We start from the raw sequence: 23,353 nt of genomic DNA on the forward strand, positions 1-23,353 counted from the left end.
TCGCGCCGGTCCCCGGTCGCCGGTCACCGGAAGTGAAGCAGGCGTGCAGGCAAGATGCACGAGCAGCGTGAGCCTAAGGAGACGCGCCTGTGAATAAAAATAGGCGTCCTATCCAACATGCTCACTCGCACGGGTTTCGCCGTCACGCGTCACAGCGTCATTGACACAACCAGGCGCGATCGTTGCGGGGCCGCTAATTCCATCACACGAGAGCGATGGGATGGGATTAACGACATGTCAGACGCCAACGGGACAGTTGGTTTGAAACTACCTTCCACACCAGTGGCCAGTGGAGCTCCAACACCATGGTTGGGACAGCTGCCGGCACACCGCCAAACAGCACTCCATCACCGTTGGACCGCTCGCGCTCGGGCATCCCAGTAAAACCGTCGCCGGGCGCATCTCTGCCGCGCATGTCCCCTGCAGCCGCGATCAGCACCTCAACTGCAAGGCCGCGGGTGCCAACCCGCTCAGCAGCCCGCGGCACACCGGGCGTGTCCAGTACATCGTCTGCATCTGGCTCGACACCACCCTTGTCACCAATCACCCCCTCCAAGTCCATGTCATCACTTGCGTCGCCGACAACGCCAGTCACACCGCGAAACCGGTTGCTCGCCAGAGGGAAGACTCCGTCGATATCGCGTCTCTCAACTGGGGGTGCTGCGCCAACCACCCCAGTGTCGCAAACTCGCACACCAGTGCAGCCGGCGCGTTCGCAGCCCAGTCCACAGCTGCCACGACAGAGCTCGGTCCGTGACGAGCGCCTAGAGGCTCCGCTCCCGCTGCGAGTTGCAGAGGTAAGCTGCCTATTGGTCCTATGTAGCTGACGCCAGTTTGAACCAGTACCAGCACCGGTTCTGACTCCATTCAAGACCGTTCCAAAAGCTCCTCTGCCCAGAGAACCACCGGCACCTGCCAATGCGACATCCGAACTTGCTCGATTGCAAAGGCGCGTCACTGAGCTGGAGACCAAATATTCGCTTCTCCAAGCAGAACACGCCCGGTGTAACCCTCGCGTCGTCGAACGCCGGTCAAAACGGCAGGACGGCATGGAGGACAAGATCGAGACGCTGCTAGCCGACCGCGAGACGCTGGGCACCGTCGTGCGCTCGCTACCCCGGGAACAACGTATGGGTCTGCTGATTCTCATTGCCGAAGGTGAGTTGCGGCGGTACATGTCCCGTCACTGTTGGCAGTGACGAGGCCGCACGGTGACGAGGCCGCACGACACGGCACCAGCATCTGCTGACACCAATTAGCCTGTCGTCCCTCGGACATCCAGGCGCAGATTGACGTGCTTGAGAGTCTCAAGTCGTCCCGCACAGGAGTTCTTGGTCGCCTGGACGACGATTTGTGTACCTACGTCATCCAGTTCCTAGACCGCCGTGACCTGTTACAGTTGCGACTGGTACGTGCGCTGTGTGCGGCAAGAGAGTAACAGCTGTGCTGATTCCGCAAGGTATCGAAGCGCTTCGACCGGCTCGCGACGAGTCCAACGGTGTGGCGCCGCCAGTGTCGCGAGCTCGAGGCCCGTTGGGACGGAACTATCGACCTGCGAAACTATAATCTCGATGAAGATGGGGACTGGTGAGCTATGGGGATAAACAGACAGCTGACAGTAGGCTGGCGCTGTTCAAGAGCTTGTGGCAGAGGGAGAAGCATTGGACCAATGGCCAGGTGGGTTGCTTGTTTCGAGAGGTCTGCTAACAGTCAGGCGCAATCCGTCGCAATGCTCAGTGGCCATACAAACTACGTCACCTCTCTCAAGCTGTGCGGCGAGACTCTCATTAGCGGCTCTTACGACGACACGTAGGTCTACGAACATTGAACCATTCTGACCTCGCAGGATCCGTGTTTGGAACATTCCTCACATTATCTCCAACGCCAAAGCGGTTCCTCCGCCAAAGATTATTGCAGCAAAGTCTGTGTCCAGCCTCGACTACTATGCCCCCGAGGAAGTACTCGTCACCGGCTCACACGATATCGGTCGCGCGACCGTGTGGCGCATGGTGGACGGCGAATGGAAGGCCGACAAGATCCTCTCGGGTCATCTCCACGGAACGCGTGCGGTTGCGTGAGTTAGCTAACTATGTCCAATGTTAACTCTTAGGATCAATGCGCAATGGTGTGTTTCTGTCGGCTCGGACAAGGCCATTGTCGTCTGGGACTGGAGGACCGGCCACAAGCTCGTGCGCTTTGGTCAGCAGACCAACGTCAATATTGGTATGAACCTCCTCGACAACTACATCATCACGGCGACGGTAGACGGCGTCATTCGCTCGTTCTCTATCGGCAAGCGCGAGATGCTTGGGCAGTTCAGGCTGTCAGAGCTTGCTCAGCGCCAACCCGAGTTTGCCAACAAGCTCAAGGACGTTGGCGTTGGTGCACTCGGCATGCTAACGTGGTTTGCAGCCGAAGGACGGTTCATGGCGGTGAGCTACACAGCCGTGAATAAGCTGACATTCCAGTGCGCGACCAAGGACATTGTGATTCGCCTTGCATGGGACTGGGCAACAGGAGAGGAGCTCGCGGAGCAGGCAGATGCCGACGCGGAGCTCAACAGCCCATCCAAGGTACACTTGAACGACGCTATTGCCCCTCTCACTCCAGGCGTTCGCCCGCGTGCAAGTGGCGTTGGTGTGGCTGCATCTTCGCCTCGCTCCCAGTCTCCGCGCTCGCCTCGTACACCGCGCTCGAGCGTGGCAAGCCCAATCATCCGAGGCCCAGTCCCTGGCACCTTCGCGTCCAAGCTCTCGTCGTCATTTACGGGCGACTCGGAGGAGAGCGCTGCGCAAGGAACGACCAACACGACGTCCAAGTTTGCTCTTGGTCGCCGTCCACGAATTGTGGAAATCCTCGATATTACTGGCACGGAACGAGGCGCTTTTGAAGCTGGCCGGATGCGTATCGTCACAAGCAGGCGTCTCTCGGCAAGAGCCGGAGCTGAGCGACGGGTAAGTGCTGCCGTCGTTACAAACCACAGCTCTACGTCCCCGCTGACAGCAAACCTCAGGTGCTCCTTGGAACGGAGGAGATGAGTAACGACAAGATGACGCTGGTGCCACTCGGAGGCGCCTGGAATAAGGCCGGGTTGGCGGCGGCGGCCAAGAACCCGATGAGTTTGGCTCTTGATCACGACAAATTGGTGTACGGATGTTCAGATGGCTCTATTGTCATCGCAGGCTTCGTGACGACGAAGTCAACGACGAAGAAGTAGGGAGAAGTACTATAATTGAGCTCGTAGTGGGAGGGTTCGATCTGGCAAAAACCCATTACGTAATCTTATGCACGTGTTGCGTCACCATTCCACCATTCTGCCCCTGTTACTCATCTCCTTGTGCTCTCGACCTTCCATCCTCTTCATACATCTTTCCATTACTCTCTGCGTAGCCAACAGCGCACTCCGCACCCTAACACACTTTCCGCATCTTCGCAGCAAGGTATCTGGCCAGAAGCTAGGTCCGCTTGTTCAGCAGTACTCCCGGAATCCACTCGCCACCGCACCCCTTTCCCCCACTTCCAACCCCCCGCTTCCGAGATGGCGTCTGCAATGGAGGTCGACCCCGTCGCGGGTGACTCGAGTGAGTTTTGAATGTCATGATCATAGGCTGACAATACAGTTGATGGTGAGGAGCTAGCTCAGTTACTTGGATCAGATGAGCTAACACAGGATAGAGGGCCTTTACTCGCGCCAGCTGTGAGTTTTGCCGCTCTCCCCCGCGAAGCGCGTGCTGACACAGCAGTTACGTCCTTGGTCACGAGGGTACGGATTACAACTGAGAGTTTGGATCTGACGTGTGCAGCTATGAAGAAGATGGCGAGCTCGAATGTCCTCATTGTGGGCATGAAGGGTCTTGGCGTTGAGATCGGTACGTTATCACGACGAAGCGTTGCTTGCAAGCGCCGACCAGACTGTTGACTGTCATAGCCAAGAACGTTGCCCTTGCTGGTGTCAAGAGTGTCACCATTTACGACCCCGCTCCTGTTGAGATTGCCGACCTCGGCACTCAGGTGAGTTGAGAGAGCGTGCGACAATGGCCCCGCAGTTTGTGGTGGCTGGAGCCCTCGCTGCTGATCGCCCACGGACATCTCTACGTCATGCCTGCATATTGCACAGTGCTGACTCCAAAGTTCTTCCTCCGCGAGGCCGATGTTGGCAAGCCCCGTGCCGCCGTCACTGGCCCCCGCCTGGCTGAGCTCAACGCCTACGTGCCCATCCGCGTTCTCGAGGGCGAGGGCCAGATCACCCCCGAGATGGTCGCTCCCTTCCAGGTTGTTGTCCTCACCAACACCACCCTTGCCAAGCAGATTGAGATCAACGACTTCTGCCGCACCAAGGGCATTTACTTTATCGCTGCCGACGTTCGCGGTCTCTTTGGCTCAGTCTTCAACGACTTTGGCAACGATTTCAGCTGTGTGGACCACACCGGCGAGAACCCTCACAGCGGCATGGTCGTCCACGTCGAGGACGGCCCCGACGCTGTTGTCACCTGCATTGACGAGACCCGCCACGGCCTCGAAGACGGCGACTATGTCACCTTCACCGAGATCAAGGGCCTTGACGCCCTCAACGGCTGTGAGCCCCGCCAGGTCACTGTCAAGGGCCCCTACACCTTCTCGATCGGCGACACCACCGGTCTCGGCGAGTACAAGTCGGGCGGTATCTTCACCCAGGTCAAGATGCCCAAGGTCCTCCAGTTCAAGTCGCTCAAGGACAGCCTCACCCAGCCCGAGCTCTTCATCACCGACTTTGCCAAGTGGGACCGCCCCGCCACCCTCCACGTCGGTTTCCAGGCCCTCTCGTCGTTCTACGACAAGAACGGCCGTCTCCCCCGCCCTTACAATGCCGAGGATGCTCAGGCCGTGGTTGCCCTCTCGAAGGAGATCCACTCGTCTGCCGCCGGTGAGGGTGACCTCGACGAGAAGGTACTCGAGGCCCTCTCGTTCCAGGCCAGCGGCGACGTCTCGCCCATGGTTGCTGTCATTGGCGGCTTTGTCGCTCAGGAGGTCCTCAAGGCTGTCTCGGCCAAGTTCCACCCCATGCAGCAGAACATGTACTTTGACTCGCTCGAGTCGCTCCCCAGCAAGCTCCCCACCGAGGCCGAGACCCAGCCTACTGGCTCGCGTCACGATGGCCAGGTTGCCGTCTTTGGTCGCACCTTCCAGGAGACCATCTCGAACAACCGCCAGTTCCTTGTCGGATCTGGTGCCATCGGTTGTGAGATGCTCAAGAACTGGGCTATGATGGGTCTTGCGACTGGCCCCAAGGGTTCGATCATTGTCACCGACCTCGACACCATCGAGAAGTCCAACCTCAACCGTCAGTTCCTCTTCCGTGCCAAGGACGTCGGCAACTTCAAGGCCGAGTCTGCCGCCGCCGCCGTCGAGGCCATGAACCCCGAGCTCAAGGGCCACATCACCACCTACCAGGACCGTGTGGGCCCCGAGACCGAGGAGACCTTTGGCGACGCCTTCTTTGGCAAGCTCGATTGCGTCACCAACGCGCTCGACAATGTCATGGCCCGTCAGTACATGGACCGCCGCTGTGTCTTCTACCAGAAGCCCCTGCTCGAGTCGGGTACTCTTGGTACCAAGGCCAACACCCAGGTCGTCATCCCTTTCCTCACCGAGTCGTACTCGTCGTCGCAGGACCCCCCTGAGAAGTCGATCCCCTCGTGTACCGTCAAGAACTTCCCCAACGCCATTGAGCACACCATCCAGTGGGCTCGCGAGGCCTTTGACGGTCTCTTCGTCAACCCTCCCTCTACCGTGAACCTCTACCTCTCGCAGCCCAACTTTGTTGAGACCACTCTCAAGTCGTCGGGCCAGCACCACGAGCAGCTCAAGCAGATTGAGCGCTACCTCGTCAACCGCCCCACCACATTTGCCGAGTGCATCCAGTGGGCTCGTCTGCAGTTCCAGGCCGACTACTCGAATGACATTAGCCAGCTCCTGTTCAACCTCCCCAAGGACCAGGTCAACTCGAACGGTACTCCCTTCTGGTCGGGTCCCAAGCGTGCTCCTGACGTCATCACCTTTGACATCGAGGACCCTCTCGACTTTGCCTACCTTGTCGCTGCTGCAAACCTGCACGCCTACAACTACGGTCTCAAGGGCGAGAATGACCCTGCCGTCTTCAAGAAGGCTCTTGAGAACTTTGACATTCCTCAGTTCGTTCCCAAGAGCGGTGTCAAGATCCAGGTCAGCGACAGCGAGCCCGTTCCCCAGGACGAGGACGACGGAGATGACATTCAGAAGATTGTCGCTGGTCTCCCTGCCCCCTCGTCGCTTGCTGGCTTCCGCCTCCAGCCAGTCGACTTTGAGAAGGACGACGACTCCAACCACCACATTGACTTTATCACTGCCGCTTCCAACCTCCGTGCGCGCAACTACGGCATCACCGAGGCCGACCGTCACAAGACCAAGCTCATTGCCGGCAAGATCATCCCCGCCATTGCCACCACCACTGCCCTTGCTGTCGGTCTTGTCTGCCTCGAGCTGTACAAGATCATCGACGGCAAGAACGAGCTCGAGGACTACAAGAACGGCTTTGTCAACCTGGCCCTGCCCTTCTTCGGCTTCTCCGAGCCCATTGCGGCTGCCAAGCAGACCTACACCGGCAAGGACTGGACTCTTTGGGACCGTTTCGAGATCAACGGCAACCCTACCCTCAAGGAGATCATTGAGTGGTTTGAGACCGAGCACAAGCTCGAGCTGCAGATGGTCTCGCAGGGCGTGTCGATGCTCTGGTCGTCGTTCACTCCTCCCGCTCGCGCGGCTGAGCGCCTCCCGAAGCGGATTTCCGACCTCGTGACGGAGGTTAGCAAAAAGCAGCTGCCAGCTTGGCAGAAGAGCCTTCTGGTTGAGGTCATGGCCAACGACGCCGAAGGAGAAGACGTCGAAGTGCCTTATCTGCTCATCAACCTCCCGTAGAGTATCACACGATAAAGAAGAGACATGCAGCAGTGCTTTGAGTACAGATAATTCGAGTTGCAGAAGTGGGTTTGTTGAGTTTCGGCATTCAAAACCTCGGCCACACCTTCCTTCCGCCACAGGCATCACTGTACCTTTGTGCGTATGCGCATGTACATATGGACAGTCAATATCCTGGCTTTCAATACATGTCGTCGTCTTTCCAGAGAGTTGAATGCAAGTGGTCAGCGAGAGAGTCGAACAGATGTGTTCCCATCAGAGGTGGAGCGGCACCCCTTCACTCCTATCCTCCGACTGGCTGACATCTCCACAGTGCTACCCGTTGTAAGAGTGCAACTCCCCAGTTCCGTACCAGTGTGTTAGAAATACATAGTAGTCTCTCGTCTCTCTACCCTTCTAGTTTTACCCCTTCTGCATCCCCCTACTCGCCGTTCGCAGCTGCTGGCGCGGCCTCGGTGCCGTCCTCCACACCTGCATTGGTCTTGAGCCACTCCTCGCTCTCCCACAAGGCGCGGTCAAACTTGTTGCCGCTGCCAGCAACGTTGCCAAACTTGTTAGGCGCGGCGATGGAGCACTTGAGGAACTTGCCCTGCCCGCGGTATCCGGGCAGCTCGTTCAGGTCATAGTTGTCGATGGCGTCCTGGGCGTCGGCCGGGTTGGCAAATGTGATAAAGGCGTAGCCGCGGTGCTTGCCTGGAGGGAATGTCAGTTGGAGCTCCTTGGGGGGGAGGACGCGATGGAGATGTGTGGGTGTCGTGGGAGGGTCAACGGTCGGAAAGGTATGTGGGACCACGAGCAGGCGTGATCAACTGGTGAAAGGAACACCAAGCCCCCCACCAGTGTCCACCACGCCGATGCTGGGCGTGGAAGCAGGGACGGAGCCCCTTCATTCCATCCCATCATTGACAATGGCCCCACCACGTACGCCTCCACGTTGGAGCCAAGCAGCACCAACTTACCATCGTTGGACGACTCGTTGGGAATGCTGATCTCCAGAATGTCGCCGAATGTAATGAACGCGTCAAGAAGCTGCTGCTCGTCTGCCTGCGAGGGGAATCCGGAGACGTAGACCGTCGAGCGGGAGGGGCCAGCGGTGGCCATCGCGAGAGATGTGGTGGAATGCGGTGGATTGTGAGGTCGAGTTGCTACGTTGTTGTTCGTGAGTTCGTGATCGGCGGCGAAGGAAGAAGGGCCATGAATGTTCGATTAGAAATGTATCTTTAAGGACCGTCACGTGATATATTAGAAACGGTAGCTAATGATCAGGCTGAAATTCATCTCACGTCGGCCGGCGACCCTTTCGAAGTCCTGTGTCCTTTGTGACGTCCCACTCCCGTAGTAACACTCTTCTCCTGCACTTCTCATACACTCGTCGTCACCACATCGCATCGTCGACCCTGGTGGCTAAAATACACGTCTGGATCCTACAGACACGTTCCCCCCATCGTCTTCTTTCTACGCCATTGTTCCGCTCCATCGCATCGCCATCTCACCGGCCTCCGCTACATCTCGTCTAAATCCTGTGAACAGCTCCGAGCTCCGCGCGCTCTGCCCAACAAGAAGCCTTTCATCGACCTTTACTCGGATATCCCTTTGCAAAAGAGTCCATACTTTTGACCTTTACAACCATGCGCACATCCACGCCCATCGCTACGGGCATCTTGTCGCTCCCGGAGGAGGTGCTCCAGCGCGTGCTTCTTTGTCTTGGACCGGAGGACATGTGCGCGGCTGTCCTGGTAAGCTGACTGATGTTGGCTAGCAGCTAACTCTCAGACATGTCACGCCATGAAAGACTTGTATGATGCCGACTCGGTGCTGCGGTACCACAACGCCCTCAACACTGCGGGATACCTCGACCTTCTTCCTCGCCCAGTGACTGGGGTGAGCTCGGGCTCGAGCAGCCATCTCGACGTACGCTCGTCCGCCGACAGCGAGCACAGCCGTTCCCCTTCACCGCTTCAGAGTGTCATCAAGTCCCCGCACACTGGCCGCCCGCGCCCGACTGTTGCCTCCGTTTCACTGGCATCGTGGCCTGCTGTCCCACCACGTACTCGTGCCGACTATGCGCGCCTCTCTGCTGCGGGGAAGAACAAGGCGCTGAGAGGAAGGGAAGAGAGGTGGGAGAGCCTCGAGCCCGCGCAGGTGCGGACGTTCCGTGCACAGGGCCCTACAGGGGTGTACGAGTTGCAAGAAGGAATCTTCCTCATGTGCGAGGTCGGAGACTTGGATTCACCCCGGGACCGGGTGAGTAGCCGTTTATCCACTACCGTGCTGTGTGACGTACTAACGATTGTGCAGCCAAAGATCATTCGCCTCGTGCCACTTCCATCGGTCGACGACCCGGACCTCGAAGACCCTATTGTGCCCACCAAAGCGCACCGCGTCAAGTTTCCCATCGCCGACTTGACCATGGACCCGAGCCAGGACCTCATCGTCGTGTCCGAGTACGAGCCCGAGGCCGTCGACGATGACCTTGCGCCGCCTGCGCACCGCTTCCATCTCTTGTCAATGAGCACCTTCGAGCCCCACCCGCTCGCCAAGTTGCCAATGCTCGACTTTCCACCAGCCTCCGTGCCCACCATCTGGCCCCGGCAGCTGCTGCAGGTCATGGGCGACACATTTGTGTCCCACATTAGCCGCGAGGGTGTGAGCATCATGGGTATCCTGCAGGATGCACACGCCATTCTCGCCAATGACTCGGAGGAGGAGATGGTGGCATGGAACTGGAAGACGGGCGAGGTCATGGGCCGCATCCACCTCGGACGTACCCTCAACGCCTGCACATTCTGCATGCTCACTCCGACAACCGTCGCAGTCGCTATGCCCGCCACAGTCCGCTCGTCTACCCGCCTGGGAAACTTCCACACCGAGGTCGTCGACGAGCCGTCCATTACCATCTACTCGTTTGCCCAGCCTACAACGACCGACGTCAAGCAGCCACTCATGCGGGACGAGGAGGACGAGACCACCCCACGCGCCGTCGCTGTCGCGCGTCTCCGTATTCCCGAGATTGCGCCTGGTGCCTCACTGGAGAACTTCCACATGCGTCCCGACCCATCAGCCATTCCTCCTCCAGCTGACGCCCCGACCCTTGGCCGCGGCAAGCCATTCACGCTTGACCCGGCTCGTGGAGTTGTCGTTATTGAAATGACCATTGGGTCTGACGACACGGATGAGCCCATCCACCTCCAGAATGCCCACACTGAGAATTTCGAGCTGTTCATTCTGCGCGAGACGCTCGTCAACCTCGCCGAGGAAGGCGAGGCGCGCAGGCGCCGTGACTGGGCCAAGTTTGGTCCTGGCGCAGAGCCCGACGCGCGTGTCTACGAGTGGGATCAATGGGGAGAGGAGCACGCCCGCCTTCTCCCTGCCGTCCAGACCTTGCGTCGCCAGTGGGTCTGCTCGTGCTCTGGATACCGCTTCGTCTCGCTCGTCCCGGCCAGCAGCGACTTTGGTGGCGTCCCCGTTCCGGCTCCCGAGCAGACGGCCGAGGAACTGCAGGACGACGAAAATGGACCGTTCCCCATCGAACCGCTTCACCTGGTCGTCAACGACTTTAACCCGTACGTTGTTGCGCGAACTCGCGCGGAAGCCCGGGAACGCGACGCGGACATGTGGACGCAGGAGACTGCCGTCCCCAAGGACCTGGACGAGGGACAGGCCGACTTTGGAGACCACAAATACACGGTCGCGCTGCACGACGACGCGACCACGCTCAAGGCCGGCGACGCGTGGGCCGAGGACGTCACGACGCGCCTGCCGTTCCGGACGGTCCGCAGGGCTATCAACGGCGATCCCGGCGGCGCCATGGTGGACGACCAGCGCATCTTCCTGATCCGCACAACAGGTGTGATGAGCTCGTGGCGCACGCATCGCCAGGAAGTGACGGTGCTGTGCTTCTGAGCGTGAACGTGAGCGTTGAACGAGCAGAGCACGTCGAGTGCGCAAGGAGGTGGTAGAGAAATAATTGTAGCTCTGCCATTGTATTTCATACACATATCTGTCTTCATGGTCTTCTGGACCCCCCCTGACCGCGAGGCAGTTCTCGTAACCGAACTTGACGAGACGAGACGAATCTTGGGATCTTGGGATCTTGGGATCTTGAGCCTTGTCAGTTGGCGTCACTACGTCACGGCCGTTTGGGCGCAGCAACTCCAACACACCCACCCACACGCGTTAATCGTGCGTGCGGGGTACCTACGTGGGGCCAAGACCTGGTCGACCAGGGCCGCCAAAGCGAGGAGGGCGCCATAAAACACCCCCGGCGCCACGCAGCACAGCCCACCTCGCATCGCGACCCAGAGACGCGGAGACGCCATCACGTCAGCACGTCAGCACGCCAGCACGTCAGCACCGACGGCCGGCGGACGCGAGGGCAAGGAAAGGAAGGCAGACGAGATCTCATCTGCGACGAGGAGCCATAGAGTCCTGCAAGGATGGCGACGAAGGAATGACCGCGCGAAATTGAGTACCGGCAGCCAAGGTTGTGGTGTTCAATGGCCTGTCTCGGAAGCGGCCCTGCACGCTTTTGATACAGTGAGATCCCATGTACCCACTCCACTGTACCATCGGTGTTTAGCCGCTTTGCAGCAGCCAGATTGCGGCGTCAGCCCCCCGTGCCAAGCGCACGCGCCAGGGTCTCGCCTCTCCCCCGCAGCCCCGCCCTGAGGGTACTCGTCCAGCCCCAGCCCCCGGCGCCCACGCCGTGTCGATCAGTTGTGGCGCATCCCGTACACCCACTTGTCATTCCTCCAGAGAGCATCTTCAGATCTCCACAGTGAGACAACAAAATGGTCCATCTACACACATAAAATCTCGCTGGTATAGACAGCAAGGAGACAGTTATAGACACAATACCCCGTCATTCGGATTATGGTATAGCCTTGTCGCTAGGTTGCTTGGATGTGGCGCCACGGCCCGCCGGCGCGCGAGATCTCGGAGGCGGTCTTTTGTGTTGTTCAAAATTCCACGAGGCAAAGCACACACTGTATACTGTACACCCTGTGCACCCTGTGCACTATTCTTTCTGCTCCACCCTCGCTTGCCGCTCTCGCTTTTTTGCTTCTCTCGTGATGCCTACTCCATCGGCACATCATAGTCGTTAAACTTCCTGTCGCGTTCTTTACTTCGTTCGTACGCGCCACAGCGGCACGTGTCGAGGTCGTGCTTGAGGCGGCCATTGTCGTTGCGCAGGCGGATGAGGAGGGCGTTCTTCTCTTGGAGGAGGTTGTTGAGGCTCGTGTGTTTGGCCCGCAAGTCATCGATCACAGCCCGTTGCTCGTCGAGTTCGATGCGCATCTGTGATTTGTACTTGTCAGCCAGCCACCACGAGTTTCAACTGGGTCGGCGTCTTTAAATGCTTTTTTTAAAAACACACCCCAAATCACTTCTACTCACCTGCTCGGCTGCAGCCTTCTTCTTCATGCGGAATTTCTTCTGTGCCTGCGCGTTCTGCTGCTTGCGGCGTTGGGCGTCACGGCGAATGTAGGTCCGCTTTTTGGGAGGAGACATGGACCCTTTGACACCATCGAGGTGTGACGGCAGTTGAGGAAGCTCGCCTTCGGCAATCTCAAAAAGCTCATCGCCTTCGGGGCTGTCGTCGCGTTCAGGCTGGCGCTTGCTCTGAAGGCGACCTGAAGCACGAGTACCTTCGACAGAGTCACGACGGGGGCGGGTGGAACTTGGACCTGGGCTGATGATGGGTTCGTTCCGGCGAGCACGACGAGGAGACGTGCGAGAAAGAGAGCCGGGAACGTATTCGTCGTCCAGCTCGTCCTCATTTTCGTTATCGTCGTCGTCTTCCTCCGAGGACATGCTTTCATCATCGTCACTGTCGCCATCGTCATCCATGTCCTCGATGTCAGGAGGAGGCGAGGACGGGTTTGGGTCGCAATTAATGTCGCTCATCCGAGACTGAGACGAGATCTCGCGCTGGGTTTGGGGTTGGTTTTGGCTCAAGGGGGAGAAACGGTTGCCCGAAGTTGACACAGTCGTGGCCGACAGTGACCCCTGGTCCCTGCGTGACGAATATCTGCTGTGCTGATCGTCGGTGTCATGCGGGCTTCGGAGAGGAGGAGGAAGTGGCCCACGCGCAGGCTCTGTCTGGCCATGCTGGCCATGCTGGCCAGTGTGTGCCCACCCGGGGCGCTGGTTGCTCGGTCCTCCCTGCGGCGACTGGTTGAACTCTTCACGCCTACCATGAAGGGACATGTGCTGGCTGTAGCGCTCTGCATTGTCTGGGTGGTTGCGGTCTGGCCAAGCTGATGGCCGAGTGAGGTTGATGGCCGAAGACGACTGGGTGCCACGGGCAGTTGGACGAGGCGGCGGCTGGACCGTGCGGCCGTTGCCAGAACCTCCGATCTGTGAACCTATCCTGGTGGCGTCGTGTCCTCCGGGCTGGGGTGGGGTATACCCGCCACCGTGGTTCATGGCCATCACCGGCGAGTGTAAGGGGTAGTCGGGATACGAGTTGGTCATGGGAGAGAAATGGGGGCGATTAAACTGCTCGTGGTGGATCTGATAATTGTTGCTGCCGTGGCCTTGGTTGCCATCTTCGTGCTGCCACGGGCGGTTGTCGGTGAACGGCAGCGGCGAGTAGACGGCCTGCTGGGGAAATCTTGGGATCTGCTTCTGCCAATCAACATCCATGGAAGCGGGAGGCCCACGCGGCTGTGTGATTCGGTCAGCCATACGTTACATATACTGTGTATGTGGTGGGCTAGCTCACACGCGAGTGTCCTCCGGCAAGGCTTCTCTCGTATCCAGGGTGTTCCAAGACAAGGGAGCCACGACGGTCCCCAGCCCGGACATTGGGAAGGCGCTCCTGGTCGTGAGGATGTGGGCCGCCAGGATGGGCACCGGAGGGTGAGGACAAGGGCAACGTTATGCTGGGCTTCTGAAAGCTGGTCGCACTGATACTGGAATCAAGAGCGACGTCGGCAAGAAGATTGATGGGCCCGCTGATACTTCCGCCGGATGACAGAACCGGCTTCCGGTCCAGCACAGGCGGGAAGGGGTGGGGCGAGTTAGACATGTGTGGGTCGTTGAGAGGGGAGTGCGCCGAAGGCTCTGTAGGGACCAAGTTGTTGGTCAAAATGTTGGGAGGTAGAGAAGCAACGGTTGCTACCATTTCAAGAGGCCAAAGGAGGGGCGAGATGAGACGGGTGGTGTTATGACAATGGGTCGCGTGAGGACTGATGATTATCGCAAGCTCTCCCTCACGCGCTAAAGAATCAGACGCTGTGGGATATGTAAGCACAAGCGTATTGTGTAGACACAACAATAGGCCCCATCACCGAATCCCATCAAGGCTCAGGCGCGGGATGGTGCGGCAGCAAGGTGCAGTAGGTAGGACAGTGATTGTGCTGACCAAACACACATACCTTTGTTGTCTCCTTGCAAGTTTAGGTTATTTGCTTCTTGCAACAAGGTTGATGGTGTGGCCGGTGTGGACAATTGTACAATGGACAAAAGTGTCCACTTACCTGCCCACGGCGGTGGAGAAGTACACGAGGCGCGCGGGAGCGTCCCAGGCGTCCTGCAGAGGATGTGATGGGGACGAAACGAGAGAAGCAGATCACTCCCTCCTCCTCCCCCCGCGGTCGCAACAGGCGGGTTCTTGGCAGTGCAGCAGAGAATCCAGAGCAGGCTGCCGGACTACCCCGTCAAGGGGGAACGTCACGGCTGGAACGCTGTGCGCGGACCGCTATACCGCTACAAGAGGACACAGGCCTCGAAGATGCGGTTCGAAAGGAGGCTCACGCGCGACAGAAAGTGAAGGGGAGGGGGCGTTTACGTGACGGATTTGTCGCTGTAGACTCCTTTGGATACGCCTGTGATCCAAGGAGACAGAACAATGATGGCCAGGGGAGTGATGAGCAAGCCTAGACCTGAGAACACGAGGGCGGTGAGGGAGAAAAATGGGCGACCAAGGTAGGAAGGAGCGGTGGTGATGGCGTGAAAGACAGTGTTGAATGTGCGTGTTGATGTGTGTGTCTAATGTCGAGTGTCTGTTGTCGTTGTCGGCCGGTGCTTGTCCCTCGTCCCGGATAGATGTCTTTGGGGCGTCCTTTAGGAGATCAGGACAAGGAGCAGACAGGCCGTGTTGGCTTTGTCGTCGAGAGGGGTGCGTCGAGGGCGTTTGTTGATTGTGAGACACGAGTGGAATGGCTTCTTTGTCGTTTTCTCTTTGCACGTGTATGATAGGGGGGTCAGAATCGACAGACGGGAGAGCTGAGAGCGAGCGTGTGTGTGCGTGTGTGTATGAATGAGCTGCTGCGCGAGTGAACGGTGTATTGCTTTCGTTCCATTTGGGTATCCTCGCTCTCGCTCACTGTCTCTTAGTTGTGCCAGGGTTTAACGTTTAGCAGCACGTTGCGGTCGTTGGTCCGGGGGTTTCCCCCCCTGCGGCGTGCGTGCGTCCCCGTTCTGGCTGTGGGCGTCCATGACACACACTGTGTGGCGAACCCTTGTGCGCTCTCTCTCGCTCTCTCCAATCCCTGTTGTTCCTCTCCTGTTCTTCATTTTGCCCATATCTCACGGGTACACCACCGTTCAACTGGGGTCGACCGGGGGGGGGGGGGGGGGGGGGGGTCGACGGGGTATACGGGGGGTCCAAGCACGGCACGCGGCACGCGCCGCATGCGCCTGCGCTGAAATGGGTCCATTCCACGATTCGACCCGCCCCGCCGCCGCCGCCACCCTCTCCTCCTCCCTCACCACCAAGCACCTCTGGCCTCTGGTCGTGTCCCCTCTCTCTCATATATTCCCAGTCGGCCGTACCTCACTCAGGCCCCCTCCCCCCCCGTCCCCCTTCTCTGCCTTGCGTCCCAGCGACCCAGCGGCCCATGTCGTCCTAGTTGGTACTTTGTCTCCCAGTCGTATCCCCCACAGGCCACAGGCCACAGGGCGGCCTGGAATATAGCAAAATCCTCTCCCTGCACTTGGGTGTGGGTGGCCAGAGACGCTTTTGGTACATTCTTGTTCTCTGTCCACTTGGCACAATTGGAAAAGCCACAGACAGTCTACTTCTCCACGTCAAACTGGGACCACTGGACCACTGGAGGTCTGGACCGCTGGACTACTAGCCACTGGCCACTGTACAGGATTGCTGGACCACTGGGGCACACGTCACAGCCATATGGGGAGATGGCCATGTCAGCTGGTGAGCAAGGCGCACCGCAGCGCAGCTCCCACCGACAGCTGCCTAGAGAAAGCCGAAGTCGTGCATGTCCCCTTTGTCTTTGGTATCGTCATGCTTGCTGGTCCTTCCCGTTCGGCCCTATCGACCTTGGTAGCCGGCACGTGATAAGTAAAGCATCCAGCATCGCGCGGAACCGTTCTGCATCCGAGACCCGCTGTACAACTGTATTCATCGATTCATCCGTCGCAGTCGCGGGGTGTCCCTCAGGACACATGTTAAGCTCCACGACACGTCGTCCCTGTGGCCTGTGGCCTGTGGGTGGGTAAGCCGACGGAGAGACACACCTTGCGCTTCTGACCGTCCAGCTATGGATGGTCGCTCAAGTCGACAGACGTCGAGCACAAGCAAAAGTCAAGCGCCACCTGCGCCTCGTCGTATGCTTCCCCCTTGTCCTCACGGCCCCCACGGCCCCCACTCTTGCCTTTGTGGTGCTGCCTGCATGCCGCTCGCTGGAATACGTCAACGTGGAAGTGGGAAGTGGCACAGAGATCTACATTTTCGGACCAACCCTGTATTTCTTTCTCCCTGCATGCCTTTTCGGTCCAAACCATCTAGCCAAGGCCAGCAAGTCCAGCAAGCAAGGCGAGCAAGAACGAGGCGTGCGACACACAACCATCCTGCCGTATTGTCCAGACGGGCCAAGCTATGCTGGCATGTTTGCCACCACCGCCACCGCCGCCGCTGCCCATCGGCCCAAGTCCGCACTGATACCGCACCTGCATGTTGGCGATGATACACCGTTCATGGACACCACCACGTTTGTGAATGGAAAAGTGGAACAGGTCTCGTTGTGCGATCTGCCCCGGAGAAAAGCCGAGCATGGAGCCGAATTTTGCAGCCGAACCCCGGCAGGTATGCAGATATGCAGGTACGTGGTATACACGGGGTGCATGGCAACCGCGATCCGGCACCGGGGCCACCGGTTGGTGGGTGGCCATGGGTGGGTGACACCGCCACATGCCACACAGCGACGATTTGTGCGTGCCAGGTGGTCTCGACCACGGACTGGGCAACCAACAACGCTAAAATGGTCTCAGATAATACCTACAGTGTCTGGTCTAGCACATGTATCGGTATCCATAGGTGGCCGTGCTAAAGCTAGTCTGCAAGAGGGTCTCCGGTGGCCAAGGGACAAGAGCCGGGGGGCGGGACGGGCAGCCCGCGAGTGGCGCTGTGGGGGGGTGGGGGCAATATGACGGTACACGGACGCATCCTCGCGGCCCGCATGTGGTGTCCCAAAGCTGCTAAATTGTCATGTCCTGCAGCGCCTTTTTACGGGGGCTGCTAGTCTGTCTTGTGTCTCTTGTCATTACGCGTGAGAAGGACTCGACGCAAAAAAAAACGCAAAAACCAAAAAGTGACGGACCCTGCGTTCTTGGGGGCAAGTAAAAAAAGGGGCCAGCAAGGCCAACAATAGCCAGACATGCTCGTTGTCGTGCGGTAGTCACGAGCATGCTTCTCGCCATTACGTGAGCCCCTCTCGGTCGGTGTCGCCTGTGACCATGTTGGACGGTGCGCTTCTGCGTGTGTGGATGGTGGGTGCTGGTGGGGCCATGGCGCTTGAGGCGTTGTCTTGGGTCGAAACTGGAGCACGAGCAGCGACTGCCTCTCCCGATCCCCCCCACAGACGTCAGAGGCCAGAGAACACTCTGCTTGCATGCTATACAAGGGCTACCAGACGCTGGGCAGCCCGGTACCGCATTCGACGTCGCTGGGGTCGTAAGGGTCGACTCCGAAGCGCAGATCCCCCCAAGGCCATGGCGTATTTATGCGCAGTCGCCGACCCCATCGGAGTCAGTCACCTAGGAACCGTCGGCGGGCGGTCGGTCGTTGGGTCCAGGCCACGATGCATTGCATGAGCCAGTACATAGTGCTTATGTCTATCCAAAAGGGGGTTTACGTTATATGCACTGCGCACTGAGAGTCGACTGGCACTACGTTGGCCGTGTGGATATGCACATGCTGCCGTCCGACATGCCGATAGTCCGAGTCCGCGCACCACCCGTCACGGGTTTTAGCCAATGACGCTACAACCTTCTGCATTGTGCCACAAAGAAGATAAGGCTCTGAAATGTTGCCAATTTTTTTTTCTCCCCAGATCCAATCGACCCATCGAGGAGACTGGCCGTGTCCCGAGTCGACCAGGTGCTTGCAATGCGAAGCACATCGCTCTGCCGACCCGCAGGCCGCATGGGCTCCAGTGCACATGGTCGCGACGGCGTCTCCAACCCAAGACCTCGGCGTGCATACCGGGTGGCGCCTTTTGAGTTCCCTCTGGCCGCCAGCACCACCACGGGTGCGGATTTTGGATTTGGATCCGAACCGGCCAGGGTGCTGGCGTGCCCTGGTCTCTCCCTTGAATGTGTGTCGTGGGTGTGGCCTCGGTGGTCACAGGTGGAGCGATCAACACGACAGCATTGAAGAATGGGTGTGTTCTGCATGTATGTGCGCCATGCATGCCCACACCGTGCTGTCAACGACACCTGTACAGCTGACAGCGTCTTCGGTTGCGAGCAGCAGCCAGCAGCCAGCAGCCAAGGTCGGTCGACTCGTCGGGTGGTATTCTTGCATCAAACCTTTTTGGCACAAGGGGGGCACGTTGAATCCCTGGGAATCCGGCGGCATCTCGGCGCTGCAATGCACCACCTCGGCATCCTGGCACCGCGCCGCACCACCACCACCACCACCAACACCACAGCACAGGCGGTGGGGTGGTGCTCTGAGGGCACCACAAAAATGTCAAGTCACATTTCGGGTACGTATTTGACGTTTTCGGAAACAAAGCGACGTCACACGTCAGCCAGGAGGATCTGCACTGCCGGTATGTAGGCACCAAGGACAAGGGTAACAGGTGCAGATTGTCTCGTCTCGTCTGGAAAAGAAAAGAAAAGAGGGGGGCGAAGGAGGGCGACCGAGGTATGGTCATGGCCCGCTGGCCGCCAAGGCAGATTGCAAGAGTTGGGATCTCGCGTGTGGAACAGGTGATCGGCGACATGGCAATCTGGCAGAGAGTGTGCCTTATTTGCCCAACGTTACACATATGTATCACCGGGTATACAGCCCGTCGGCGTCGGCGTCCCCCATTGTCATAACGTAAGCCGGCAGACTCTGCCTGTACCCCATCGAAAGCCTTCTGGGCTTCTGGGTGCTTGCACCACTCTACCCACACTCTTGCAGGCGAGCGAACTGCGCACGGGGAATCTGGCCAAATCACAAGACCTGTTTTCACTTCACATCCACCAGCCGACGGTCACACAAAGGAGACGCCAAGACTGACTTGGCGATCGAGTCAAAATCATTTCGGCACACACATACCACCAGCGTTACCCGGTCCAAAGGCTTTGCCAATTGCCTGCACAAAGGCAGTGAGTGGCCGAGTGGTCAGTGGGTGTCGTGAGTGTGAAGGCCCATGGTCCCATGAGCGCCACGCACAGGTGGTGTTTTGCTCCACATCGTCCAGGAGATCTCGTCTACCCTGAACCCCCCGCCCCCCCATTCGTCTCCCCTTCGTCTCCCCTCGTCGTCGTCGTCGTCGTCACCGACCCACCCCAACTCCCGAAGCTCGCCAGCGGCCACGGTCTTGGGCTGGCTCGGTGTGGGTAGCGTAAGCCCGAGCCCCCCGAACACGGCTCGTATGGCAGCTGACGTGATGTCTCCATTTCCCCATGAAGTAGCCGCGGGTGAGTGACCGATCTATCCGGAATGGTAGCTGGGCCTGGAGGTTACTTCCGGAAGGCTCTGTACTATATACTGGAGCCTACAGGTTGCCGCGCGCTCATGCTTCCTTGCTCGTTCGCTATCCCTCGCGAGTTGGTTCCTGGGCCTCCCTCTCGGGACCACACCTTTTGGATCTGGGGGTTCTCTGTCCGGACATTCAACACGCCTGAGACGGGGCTTGTGCTCGCGGGCGGCTGGTATCTGATAGAGAGGAGAAGAGGTTCGGCCCGAAATAAATCAAACATAAGCAAATGGGGCCAATGGTGTCCTCTCGGTCAGTACCCATTCGATTGCACACGTCGTGCTCTCCATCTCAATCCATCATTGTCCATCAGATAGGTGCATTGAATTTACGTTTGGTTTCGTTAACATATTCTTCTACACGCTAACCGACTTGAAGGTGCGCCAGACCTTGTCGGTGGTGACGCGGAGGCCGACGCCGACGGCGATGATGAGCATCGCGTCGACGACAAGGAGGGTGACGCCGCCCAGCATGAAGCGCGGGGCAAAGACCTTCCAGACCATGAGGTGGCGGCGGAGCCAGGCGGCGCAGAGCGCCGAAGCGAATGTAATGGTCGCAAAGTATGTGCTGAACGCGAGAGCGACCTGCACAGTGTGACCAAGGACGGGGACCGTGTCGTTGGGACGAGGCGAAATGTTCCACAGAGCAAGAAGCGGGACGGCAACGGCAACGAGGGCAATGGGTCCCCAGGTGTTGATGACGACCAGGAGGGGCGACCAGGGGTAGACGACGGTGTCAAAGCCGATAAACGCAGCCTTCCACTGGATGGTGGCGAGGACGGCCTGGTGACCGGTCGCAAAGAAGCCGAGGAGAGCGAGAAGGGCAAAGGGGACGACGTCGGTGAAGCTGGGGCGGACGATGGCGTCGCCCTGTCCAGGCTCGAAAGCACCCGGGTTGGCCGAGTTGGCAAAGTTGCGCTGCATGATCACGGCATCGCGCTGCGTGTCAACCAGCTCAAGGTGGATGAGCATGGCGGTGACCAGGGCACAGAGCACGATCTGTGAGACGGCAAGGGAGGGGAGCTGGACAATGGAAAACGCAATGAGGACGAAGAGGAGGTACGTGGAGCCGAAGGCGTTGCCAAAGCCGTAAACCTCGACCTCATCGGCCCTGGCGCCAGTCTGGTCAGGCTCGCGCACGACCTTGATGCAAAGACCCGAGGTGTACCAGAGGTAGGGAAGGGCACCGAGGGCGATACCAATCGAGCCACGAGCGAGCCAGAGCTTGAGCAGCTGGACAAGTGGGATACGTTCCGGGTTCAGGCCATCCCAGGTCTCCATCCAGTCAAGAGTCCAGTAGAACGCGCTGGAGGTGATGACTGCGCGCCAAACGGCAGCAAGGAAAACGGGGGCGGGGCCAGCGTATGACTTGGACCACGAAAGGACAGTGGCGACGATGCGGGGGAGGACACCAAACGCCACAAGGGGGAGGACGTAGACAGCCCATTCGGGAGTGCCGGCGGCGCCAGAGTAGAAGGTGACAGTGCAATAAGGCTGCTGCTCCTCACGGCAAACGGTCGAGAGGCCCATGAAGCGCACCAGGGCGGCAAACCCGACCGAGAGGCCAAGAAGGTTGAGACGCATCGAGGCCATGGGCGCAGTGAGGGCGCGACCAAAGTGGACGGCAGCGATGGTGGTCAAGAAGAAGACGACCACGCGGTCCTCCCACATAATGTAGCTGTTAGAGGCAAACGACAGAGCGTGGAGGATAAGGATGATGGGACCAATGCTGCGACCCAGGTTCCATGAAACACCGCGCCAAGTGCGGCCAGCGAAGAGAGGAGCGGCCAGGACAAGCGACGACACACCAGCGGCGGCAACAAGGAAGACCTGGAGAGCGACAAGGGGCACACGAGTGTACACGCCGGCAAACGTACCGGCCACACTGCCGAGACCAACACCGGCCATGATGGCCGTGTCGAGGGCGTAGCGAACATAGACGTCCCACTGGGGACCGCCATTGCGGACACCGAGGTAGAGCGAGATGACCGCAAGCACGCTAGAGCCGAGGACAACAAGACCGACGACAATGTGGGAAACCGAGAACTGTGCCCAGAGCGCACGAAGAGCGTCGAGAGCAGCGAGCGTGACGGCGCGATTCTGCTTGACGACGCGAGTCGTGGGGTCCTCAATGTCGGTCTTGGAGGCCAGGCGGCGGACAGAGTGCGAGATCTCGCGGTTGCCGTACTGGGCAATGTAGCGCTCAATCTGCACAGTGTTGAGGTGCGTAGCAACCTTGAGAGTCACGGGAGAGCGCGAGAAGCACTCAGGGATCACCGAGCCGAGCGAGTTGAATGGGATGGGGACACCAAGCATGAGCGAGAGGGTGGGAACAAGGTCGATCTGGTTGACATGACGGAGGGGCTTGTCGGTACCAGGGAACCAGTACTCTGGCCACTCGTAGCCACGGCTGGCGCTGGCAGCGTCACCAACGAGGGGCTTACCCTTCGAGTACATCCAAAGGGCCGACGCTGTCTCCAGGTCAGAGTCGCCGCCGTGGTCGCCCTTGGGGTTCATGCCATGGTCGCCAAGGACGACGAGAAGAGTGTCATCGTCGAGCTTGTCAACGACACGGCGGAGAACCTCATCCATCTGCTTCAACTTGAGGCGCATGGTCTCGCGGTCAGGACCGACACGGTGGCCGACGTGGTCGACACCCAGGAAGTGGCCAATGATGACATCCCACTGCTCGGGCTTGTCAAGGAGAGGGAAGATGTGCTCAATGACGCCGTTGTCGACAGTGTGGAGGTCCTCGACGTTGAACGAGTCGTAGGGGTAAGCCTGGGTGAACGCGTTGGGGAAAAGGTTCATCCAGGTGTCGTCACCCATGAACGCAATCGACTTGTTGGCCGAAACCAGCTGCGAGATGATGCTGTCCTCCGTAATGGCAGTCGAGGCAAAGTTGGCGCCGGCATCGATAAAAGTGGGAAGGGATCCAGTGGTGATACCCTTGATGCGCTGCATGGTCGTGGTTGGCGGGTCAGAGTAGGCATTGAAGATGAGCGAGTGGGACGGCTGCGAAACGGAGAGCTCGGCAGGAAGCGAAAGAACACCGTGGTGGAAAGGAGAGGCCGGGGAGGTGTGGTAAGGAGAAATAAAGTCGGTACGGAGCGCATCAATGACGATGATGACGGCCTTGCTGTGGGTAGGCTCCATTGGCATGGGGTTGGAGGCCGAATAGGAGGGCGAGACGTCGGGGATCGTGAGACGCGTCAAGAGGAATCCGTACGTGAACACGCCGAGGCCGACAAGATGCACAAGCATAATGTAGGCCATCAGCACCACCGCGAGGGTGGGCTTGCTCATGCCCGCAACCCAGCGCGCAGCAGCGCGCCGAGCCGCGGTAGGGACGACGCCGGGCGAGGGCTCCGCCATGGCCTGGCAAAGAGAGCATCAGCGCTCCACGTCTCTTCCTGGTCTCCGTTTTCCCGCCCATCGCTGTCGTTTTGCATACTGGAGAAAGGGTACTCACGACCACGA

General features: G+C 59.0%; 6 protein-coding genes across 6 annotated transcripts; 3 read left to right on the forward strand and 3 right to left on the reverse strand.

The window, feature by feature from the left end:
• Positions 1–305: 305 nt before the first annotated feature.
• EHS24_005839 (uncharacterized protein) lies at positions 306–3,217 on the forward strand (the record flags this gene model as incomplete). Its single annotated transcript, XM_028621317.1, has 10 exons — positions 306–797; positions 873–1,158; positions 1,260–1,408; positions 1,460–1,587; positions 1,623–1,677; positions 1,715–1,809; positions 1,847–2,074; positions 2,111–2,432; positions 2,469–2,954; positions 3,014–3,217. 10 exons carry the CDS (start codon positions 306–308, stop codon positions 3,215–3,217), a joined length of 2,445 nt encoding a protein of 814 aa, XP_028477769.1.
• Positions 3,218–3,538: 321 nt separating this feature from the next.
• EHS24_005840 (uncharacterized protein) lies at positions 3,539–6,933 on the forward strand (the record flags this gene model as incomplete). Its single annotated transcript, XM_028621318.1, has 7 exons — positions 3,539–3,581; positions 3,621–3,626; positions 3,676–3,697; positions 3,744–3,763; positions 3,804–3,869; positions 3,929–4,011; positions 4,132–6,933. 7 exons carry the CDS (start codon positions 3,539–3,541, stop codon positions 6,931–6,933), a joined length of 3,042 nt encoding a protein of 1,013 aa, XP_028477770.1.
• Positions 6,934–7,354: 421 nt separating this feature from the next.
• On the reverse strand, positions 7,355–8,034 carry EHS24_005841 (uncharacterized protein; the record flags this gene model as incomplete). Its single annotated transcript, XM_028621319.1, has 2 exons — positions 7,355–7,626; positions 7,893–8,034. The coding sequence occupies 2 exons, from the start codon at positions 8,032–8,034 to the stop codon at positions 7,355–7,357; spliced, it is 414 nt and encodes a 137-aa protein (XP_028477771.1).
• A 527-nt stretch (positions 8,035–8,561) lies between these two features.
• Positions 8,562–10,836, forward strand: EHS24_005842 (uncharacterized protein; the record flags this gene model as incomplete). The annotated part of the gene is made up of 3 exons (XM_028621320.1): positions 8,562–8,669; positions 8,707–9,177; positions 9,232–10,836. 3 exons carry the CDS (start codon positions 8,562–8,564, stop codon positions 10,834–10,836), a joined length of 2,184 nt encoding a protein of 727 aa, XP_028477772.1.
• Positions 10,837–12,009: 1,173 nt separating this feature from the next.
• On the reverse strand, positions 12,010–14,062 carry EHS24_005843 (uncharacterized protein; the record flags this gene model as incomplete). The annotated part of the gene is made up of 3 exons (XM_028621321.1): positions 12,010–12,231; positions 12,331–13,602; positions 13,661–14,062. The coding sequence occupies 3 exons, from the start codon at positions 14,060–14,062 to the stop codon at positions 12,010–12,012; spliced, it is 1,896 nt and encodes a 631-aa protein (XP_028477773.1).
• A 6,168-nt stretch (positions 14,063–20,230) lies between these two features.
• GPI13 (mannose-ethanolamine phosphotransferase gpi13) lies at positions 20,231–23,248 on the reverse strand (the record flags this gene model as incomplete). The annotated part of the gene is made up of 1 exon (XM_028621322.1): positions 20,231–23,248. The coding sequence occupies one exon, from the start codon at positions 23,246–23,248 to the stop codon at positions 20,231–20,233; it is 3,018 nt and encodes a 1,005-aa protein (XP_028477774.1).
• Positions 23,249–23,353: the final 105 nt, after the last annotated feature.

The sequence above is a fragment of the Apiotrichum porosum genome, assembly GCF_003942205.1.
Source record: "Apiotrichum porosum strain DSM 27194 chromosome Unknown scaffold_3, whole genome shotgun sequence".
Lineage (NCBI taxonomy): Eukaryota > Fungi > Basidiomycota > Tremellomycetes > Trichosporonales > Trichosporonaceae > Apiotrichum > Apiotrichum porosum.